Here is a 9,117-nt window from a genome sequence, read left to right as displayed (position 1 = left end):
CAAAACTATGTTCGTGCTGTTATATTGAGCTTGGTAAACGTGCAAATGGCAAAATGGTAAAGTATGACTGTTAAAACTGTTACATTTTCTTGCAAAGGATGCATTTTCATTGTCTGGAATTCATGAGACGGAATTCATGCCATTGATAATGTATTTCGTTCTAGTTTGTTCTGGTTATTATCATCACATTCTTAGAAACTACCTAGTGTCTGAAAATCTTAAATCATGAATATGACCAAAAGTGCCCCCAGCAAGCACGGGGAGGCGTTAATCTAACATCAATTTGCGGAATCATTGTTGATTGACAGGTGTTGCTCAGCCAATGAAAAATGTGTAGACGGCACATCTACGTATACTGCGATTATACATTGAAAACAGATTAAAAAGCATTTGTCCAGCAAAGCCATCACCTCCATAACTGTCTCATACCATGGGAAGATCTTCCGAACTACTCTAAGATACAATGTCCTGTGGATTCAGTTCTGCAAAATCGATACATATTGATTACTGCACCGTAAACTGCGGTGACAACCACGATGGGGCCAAAATAAATTGCTGTTCAACAGGCGTGTTTGGTGTTCAAAGCAACGAATGTTCTTTCTATTCTGTACTTGTCGCAGATCATCAGGTACATTTTTGGTTACAACCGAAGTCATTCCATGTAACCAAGGCCATTTCCTTCTAACTTAATGATGGTTGTCATGGGACCCAGGTCATCAGACTAATTTTACTCCAACTGTAGCTGTCCCAGATCATCAGGCAAACTTCCTTCAATCTGTAGCTGTCCAAGGTCACCTTGCATGACGCTTGGCATGTCGATGTGAGCATGGTCACCTGCTCTCAAAAACACGTTACCGCTCCCGTACACAATCGTCTGTTTGATCGTGTTTCCAACGGCTCCTTGCTCTTCTTCCTCGTCGTCTCTTCCGCCGTACAGGAGGTCATTGACGTCTTCTGAGAAGCCAAGGATGTCGTGATGGACGATGCCGTCTTCTGCTTTGGCCTTGTCGATCTGATCCATGCTGTAGGAGTAAACTTCTTCTCTGTGTTCCCTCAGTGCACGAGCGCTGAGCACCCTCTCCTCTGTAGTGGTGCCTGGGCTGCACTCGTCGAGCTCGTTGGTTAGGATGTTCTCTATCAGCTGGAGCATCTGTTGGCAGCTCGGCTTGTCGGCTTGCTCGCTTCGCACACCGATGTTGACCGCACGGCCGTCTGGAGAGAGCTTGATGAGACTTTCCACGTTACAGTCGAAACACTTGGCTCCGTCTCTCCACAGCAGCGGGCGATTCTTCAGCTGCCTCATCAGGCGGGTCTGCACACGAGGAAAGAACCCGGAGGAGAACATGTCGGTGGTGTCGGCACACTGGACTTGCTTGCCGAAGTACACGGTCTTGGCGGGGTCTGCGGTCGGCTTCCACTTCTCTGGAGGCATGGCCTGTGTCAGCAGCCCGGGGAAGATGAACTCCTGTCCATCAAAGGTGTGGCAGAGCTGGAACTCTTGCAGCAGGATGATCAGGAGATCGACATCGGTGGTGACGTCTTTGAACACTTTTTGGATCTCTTCTTTTGTGACAATACCAATACCCTCAGGTCTTCTCAGATGGATGGGGAAGTTTTCTGGTGCCATCACTTTGCCGAAGACATCCGTGCAGAGCCAGTTGGGTTCCAGGACAACAATGGGCTCAGTAGTTGAGGAGACAAACAAGATCTAGAACAACAAGAAAGAAAAACGTTTACGTGACAAGTGGTGAATTACCTACATTCAACCTTAACAGTATCATGAATATTGCATCGTTAAAAGATATAACCTGAACATTTTGTGTAATCAAAGAGATATTTGCGAAATATGTACACACTCAGACTTCTACCTTAATTGAACATAGAAATTCAGAAAATCATACTTTTTACGGCTTTTTCTTCTTTACACTAATATTCTCTGATGAATTATTTCTTAATAACACACATTTAGCACAAATTTCACTTTGCCTTGCTACTTTTTTTTTCAAACTTAATAGTCGTTAGGGTGCATTTTTACTAAGAATAGTAAGAAATAGCAAATATTTGAATGAAAGCTAATTGTAATTAACAACAAAAAGATGGATAAAAAAGTGACACATGAGCAAGTTTTTACCTCCCCAAGTTGGTTCAGATACTTCGAAGACTCCTTGAGAAAATCTTCTTCAGCCAAGCTGTCGATCCCCATCATCTCCATCACAGCCTCCTTGTACTCTGTCCATCTCAAGACGGGACACTTTGGGCTGCACTTCTCCTTGGTCCATTTGGGTAGGCACTTGATGATTTCAGCACACAGTTTGGGTACGGCTCGCTGATGCTATATAATAAAAGTAAACATTGATTGAATAAAACAACTGAGTAGGCGGATGTATAACCAAGACATCATGGAATTGAGCTGTTACATCTACAAAAATCATCTTGACACATTTTCTGTATTTTTTAAAATAATCTAGTCAGCTAATATCATATAAGGACAGTGTTAAAGTTAAGCGAATAACGTTTGTCTAAAATATTTAAGAGGAAATACTTTGAACATTGTAACTAGACGACACCACTCACTGTTAGAAGCTGGGCCTTCAGTCTCGTCAAAAGGTCTTTAAGACGCCGCATGTCGGTTTTACGAGTCTTTCTGCAGTCAAGCAGGAACACTTCGTCTGAAATGTCCAGTTGATTCCTGAACTCTGACGTCATCAGCTCAAGGAGAGAAGATGCCTTTTGGTGTCCTCCTAGCAATGATAATATACGTATGTGGAGTAGATAAAATTGGTACGGAAGAATGTTATTGAGAGGACATCATATCATAAGAAATATAAAATGGCTTTCATCTTTCCTTGTTTTAGTAGTAGCTCTACACGTGTGATACTTGTAAGTAAATGACAGGAACCATGATGTAACGTAACAAACCTGCATCAGTCTGGTCCGCATGACTGGCCACGAGGATGACGTTAGGTTTACTCTTTGTGTTGCAGGACTTGATGAAACACAGCCACCAGTGGACCTGTGAGTTATTATGGATGTCAATTTAGATGAATTGAAAAAGAATCATCTAAGTAATATACTTATGTAGATTATACCTTGTAGTCACCTTTTTCTCTTGTGTACGGGAATCATCCATGATGCTGTACATTACAACGAAGATTGTGTTCTCTGCATTCATGAACATGCTGTGTGTTACCGCGTACTCCGACTGTCCAGCGAAGTCCCACACACTGACCTCCCCCACACTGGGAATGTTGGTTGTTCCCACATTCACACCAGGGGTGGGCTCGTGTGGCTGATGGTCTGGAGTCATTCGGTCCCGGAAGAAGGCGGTGAAAGGTCCCTACGTGAAATTATTAGATCAAGGTCAAAACCATAAGTGCGTCATAAGAAAGAAAGTTCAAGATGTAAAGAGAAGAATCTGTGATTGGTACCATACCAGTACGAATCGTACCAATTCAAATCTGTAGCAGACCTTTTTCAGTCTAATGTAAAACAACATTGAAACATAGGAATAATAGATATAGTGACGAAACAGTAATTGCCCTGCATAATCATGCGTTTCTGTAGAGTATATTTAGAAGGGTAATCTAAAATCAATGTCTCTTTGCAGAACTAATGTCTGATTTTACTTTAAAATGTTTAGAAGGTTCTAATTGGATAGGAAATCTAGTGTAAAAAAAGCTCGTACGGTTTGCAGGCTTTCCTTCAGTGTAGACTTGCCAGCTTCCTGTGGTCCACAGATACACATTTTAAACCTGTCGACTTTCACCCCACCGGACTGTTTCATTAGTTTGTGGTATGGAACCTCTGTGGCCAGATTCTGGATGATCAATATAAACGCAGTCTTTTTCTGAATCTAGTTTCTTCCTCGCTTTATGCTAAAGATATCCATAACGCAAAATCAAAATATCCACCTATTTATTTATAATCACGATTCAAATAACTTTATCGAGAAGACAAAACGTAACAGTGTGCAGTAGGCTCTTAAATGTAAATAATGTTGGATCCATAAAAAGACCATCATAATGGTATTCGTTCTATTAAAAGTCTTTTCTTTGAAAGAATTTTCTTACCTTCAGGAAACGTCTGTGGTCTTGGTCACGTATGTGGTCCAGTGGTTTTATCCCATCCTGTGTACGCGTACGAGGATAATTCATCGTAGTTTAATACAATGTTTTCATTTCCGAAGTTTAGTGGTTAGGGAAGGGAGTATTTCACGGTCTTTTGTAACAGTGAGAACAAACATCACTGCCACCAATTTTGGCTGATTAAATAATTGTGATCTGAGTAAATGAATAGCAATCTTTAAGATTAAGTTACCGATAACAAAACAAGACATTAATCTTGATGTGTTAAAGCTTGATTTTAGCGACTTAACTCTTCACTACTTGACTGATGAAATCGCAATTATTTGATTGATGTAGGCTAACAAGTATTCTATTCTGTCAGAAATTGCTAGAATAGTGTGTCTATGTTTTTGCACTTGAAGGGTTCTGTTTGCGTCCAGTATTTTTCCCGCTTTTCAGTGAAATCTTACCTTTTACAGGAAACATTGTCAATTGTTACTTCTATCAGCCAATGTATAGACAATTCTACTTTGGTAAAAATATTCAAACAGAGCCCCAAAGGACAGCAAAACTTTCTGGCTGCACATTATTGTAAATGTACCCAGTCCAGTGGTGTTGTTCCAACCTGTGTACGTGTACGTGAATAATTCATCAGAGTTTTATACGTGTACAATGTTTTCATTTCCGTATTTTTGATTTACTGTCCGTAAAAAAGAAATCTAAAATCCTGGTCAAATGCCTATGCATGTGTATCTGTAACCTTACTTAACTTTAGGTTATATATACATGCATAAATGTTAATTTGTTTCATATTGTTAACTGTCGGTAACTTTAGCGGTGGGAGAAGACAGTAGCTCAATGCTCTCTGTAACGGTGTTAATAAACATCACTGTCTCAAATGTTGACTGATAAAATAATTGCGATTTTAGTAGTGAATAGCGATCTTTAAAATAAAATTACCGATAACATATCAACACTTCAATCATGATTTGTTGATGGTAACCTAATTTTAGCGACTTAACTGCTCACTATTCGACTGCAAAAATCGCAATTACTTGATTGATATAATGCTAAAAGGTATTCTAATCTGTCAGAAATTGCTAGGATAGTGTGTCTATCTATTCTGTATTCGCGCTCTGTTTGCGCGTGTATTTTTCCCGCTTTTCAGTAAACCTTAACTTTAACAGGATATAAATCTATCAATTGTCACTTCTATAAGCTACACATGTATAGACAATTTTAGAAGGTAGTACTGGAAACTTTAAATTCAACCCTTGTCGTGGCTAACTAACTAGCCTAAGCCGAGAGATCAGGGAACTAGACTAGTAAACATTTCTTAACAATCATTAATTGTCCCTTTATTACCTTTGCCAGAATGGCTAAGGTTATGTTTTGGGCTTGTGAGTCTGTGTGTGTGTCTGTGTGTCTGTTAACAGCATAACTCAAGAAGTCTTGGATGGATCCCGATAATATTTGGTAGGTGGGTAGGGGTCGGGAAAACGAAGGTCAAGTTCGATAATGGGCCCCCTAGCGGCTTGCTAAGGTACTGCAGCAGCACCTCAATTTTTGATATCTCGTGTTCTGGACATGCTGTGATCATGATTTTTGAGTGGTAGATAGCCCTCGAGGCAGAGAGTAAGTGCTGTGAGTTTGGGCCCCCTAGCGGCTTTTTTGGAACTGCAGGCGCCGGTTTCCTTTCAAACTTTGGATGAGAATAACTCTACAACGTGTTGACGGATCGTCATGATTTTTGGTATGTAGATTGAATGAGTGATGACTTACATAATGGTATACTAATTATGCAAGTCAGCAGCTAATTTGCATAATAAATGAGGAAAAATTATAAATCCACTACATTCCATGATAGGACTTTCAAACTTGTCACATATGTAGCTGGGAAGGAGAGAAATGTCGACAGATATCAATTATGCAAATGGTGACCTCATTTGCATAATTAATGAGAAAATATGAACATGTTGACGGATCATCATGTTTTTTTTGTATGTAGGTAGCGTAAGTGAAGACCTACATAATGAGATAACAATTATGCAAATCAACAGCTAATTTGCATAATTAATGAGGATATTTTATAAATTCACTACATTCCATGATAGGGCTTTAAAACTTGTCACATATGTAGCTGAGAAAGAGAGAAATGTCAATACACATTTATCATGCAAATGATGATCTCATTTGCATAATTAATGAGAAAATATTAACGTGTTGACGGATCGTCATGATTTTTGGCATGTAGATAGCCTAAATGAAGACTTATATAATGTGATACTTATCATGCAAGTTAACAGCTAATTTGCATAATTGATTAGGAAAAGTTCATAAATCCACTGCATTCCATTATAGTACTTTCATCAAAGTTGTCACATATGTAACTGAGAAAGAGGGAAGAGAGTAAGAGGTGTATTTAAAGACTTTGAAAGAGAATAAGTCAAGAATGGATCAAAGGATCATCATGATTTTTGGTATGCTGATAGCTTAAGTAATGCTTGATACAATTTGATATCAATTGATTGTAAATTGGGATCTAATTTGCATAATAAATGCCGAAATTTTATAAACCAACTCCAAGCATTTAATTATAAAGAAAATGAAATGAGTAACGCATTTGTCTACAGACATCATTCTACATAACAAACCTGGTTTATTTGGCAAAGGTATGTTTCTTATTATTCTTACTGATTTTCTGTGCTGACCTTGTCTTTCGCCTCCACATTAGCGCCGAGTTGAATCAGCAGCTTCACCGTCTCATTGTTCCCGTGCAAACTGGCCACGTGGAGTGCGGTCCAGCCATCCTGAGTGAACAAACGGAGGAGCAAACGAAGACGTTTAGTGAGCCACCGGATTCAAATAAACAAACGAGGATAGCAGGCAATAATGACTGTCTATCATTGTAAAACCTAAACTTTAACGAAAAATATAATTTTCAATTGTAACTTCTATACGATATATTAATATGTTTGTTGAAGGTAGTGCAAACATTCTTACTAACTTGAAATACAACCCTTGTCATTTGCCTCTTGGTTCTATGACTAATGAGTCTAAGCCAAGAGAGCGGGAAATATTCTAAGACCAGTAAACATTTTGCAACAATTTCTAATTGCCCCTTTATTCTGACTAAATGAGATGATTTTCGGTATTTACCTTGTCCTTCGCCTCCACATCAGCTCCGAGTTGAACCAGCAGCTTCACCATCTCAGTGTTCCCGTCCCTGCTGGCCCAATGGAGTGCGGTCCTGTCATTCTGAGTGAACAGGTGGAGAAGCAAATGAAGCCGTTTTGTATATCGGCGGATTCAAACAGACCTCCAAGGACAGCATAACGTTATTACTGTCCATTATTGTAGAACCTAAAGTTTTACAGGAAATATAACTTTCAGTCACTATAAAATAAATAGTTATAACTTTGGAATGTATCACAAATATTCCTACTGAAACTAGACCCCTGTCATGAATTAGGCCATGTTGATTTGATTATATTGATGACACCCTACCGTAACCCTAAAACTGGTGCGAGCGTGCGAATAAAAAAGTTTGACCAAAAAGTTTCCCTGTCTGTGAAATCTAAGTGGTCATGACTTTTTAACAAATGAGTAAACATACAGAATATGGTAAATACTCAACAATGCTCTTTATTTCACATCTTTTTTTTTATTTGACATCTATAATTATTTTCTTGGCATCCTATGCCATTAATTTTCTTTCATATTGTTTTCCGACATTTGTATCAGTCTAATGCATATATATGCTCATTTTGTAGCTGCTATGTATGGTTTACAGTATGGCTGAAAACTTTATTTCTTTGGAAATGTCCGACAATTGATGCGCGCGTGAATGTGATCCATATAATCAAATCAACAAGGCCTTATGAGCACAAGCGGGAGATCAAAAACATTCTTAGATTAGTAGAAATTTCTTAACAATCATTAATTGAAAATTCTATGAATACCATGCACTACACTTTATGATGATATGCAAACCTTTACTACACACAGGTAGATATGGTTAAGGCAATCACACTACACATATGTATCCAGAGTGAAGACTGTGGAACCACAGTATATTTCCATTAGAACTGCCAAGCTCGGACATTTTATAACGGGGACTTGCAGTCGGACTGCTTGAAATCTCCGCTCGCTCAAAAAGCATGTGATGCCAATGACAAATCTGCATTTGGAGTACGAACAAGCAAAGTGAGATAAGAAGAAGGGGTAGAAATGCCGCCAACCTCCCAAATCTAAAACACACATAAGCTGCAGTTACCAGAAACCTGTGATTGACGTCCCTCCCAGCCTGAAGACACCTCCTCACGGCCTGCACGTCTCCCCTCTGCACAGCAATCAGAAACTCGTACCCGTCCATGGCAGGTCGTTACTCCTGACACCTGTTATCAAGATGTATAAATACTTGAACTGCTGGCATTTGTGGTTATGTATTATTTCACAAATATTGATTGCACAAATAGAAGGTTTGGTCCCCATAATTCCACTTGCAATGAGTTAACATTAACATTTGCACCCACATTTTAAGTTACACGATGTTTGTTGTACTGATAACAGTGGCTAATGGAGTTTGGGAGTTAGAACGTCATGAATATTGATGTTCAAACCATCAAGATATTTGGCGATTTCATAACCAACTGTTACATCAAATAGAACTTGAAAAATATGTTCACTATGTGTCTGTGGAATTCAAAATAATCAATCAATCAAAATATCTTTGAAAGATTAAAAAGGTTTTCCCATTACACAGTCACTCCTCTCGGTGCTGAATAAAAGAGTCTACAATATAAAAAGAATAAACAGATGGCCAGTGATCTAGTGCATTGTGTACTTTATTTCGACTTATTTTCACAAACCATTCAAATTTGCCAAATATTCCTTTATTGTACAGATAAACTCACATCTTAGTATTCTTTTCCACAGACCGTGCATACTTCGAACAGAACAACGATGTATTGGTGCAACCCACCGTCGGTTTGTAACATATAGATTGGCTGCAGTGTATGTTATATTTACGTGACCGGATACAGTTAACGCG

The 9,117-nt window shown here is 38.9% G+C and overlaps 1 protein-coding gene across 1 annotated transcript; it reads right to left on the bottom strand.

The window, feature by feature from the left end:
• Window positions 1–378: 378 nt before the first annotated feature.
• Window positions 379–8,439, bottom strand: LOC118408944 (death-associated protein kinase 1-like). Its single transcript, XM_035809813.1, has 10 exons — window positions 8,341–8,439; window positions 7,224–7,322; window positions 6,776–6,874; window positions 4,071–4,127; window positions 3,686–3,817; window positions 3,101–3,337; window positions 2,920–3,013; window positions 2,575–2,741; window positions 2,132–2,332; window positions 379–1,708 (listed from the first exon to the last, which is right to left on the bottom strand). Exons 1-10 carry the CDS (start codon window positions 8,437–8,439, stop codon window positions 728–730), a joined length of 2,166 nt encoding a protein of 721 aa, XP_035665706.1. The 3' UTR covers window positions 379–727.
• Window positions 8,440–9,117: the final 678 nt, after the last annotated feature.

The sequence above is a fragment of the Branchiostoma floridae genome, unplaced genomic scaffold (genome assembly GCF_000003815.2).
Source record: "Branchiostoma floridae strain S238N-H82 unplaced genomic scaffold, Bfl_VNyyK Sc7u5tJ_572, whole genome shotgun sequence".
Lineage (NCBI taxonomy): Eukaryota > Metazoa > Chordata > Leptocardii > Amphioxiformes > Branchiostomatidae > Branchiostoma > Branchiostoma floridae.
Note: the sequence above shows the minus strand (reverse complement) of the source record. Positions and strands in the feature narration are given on the sequence as shown.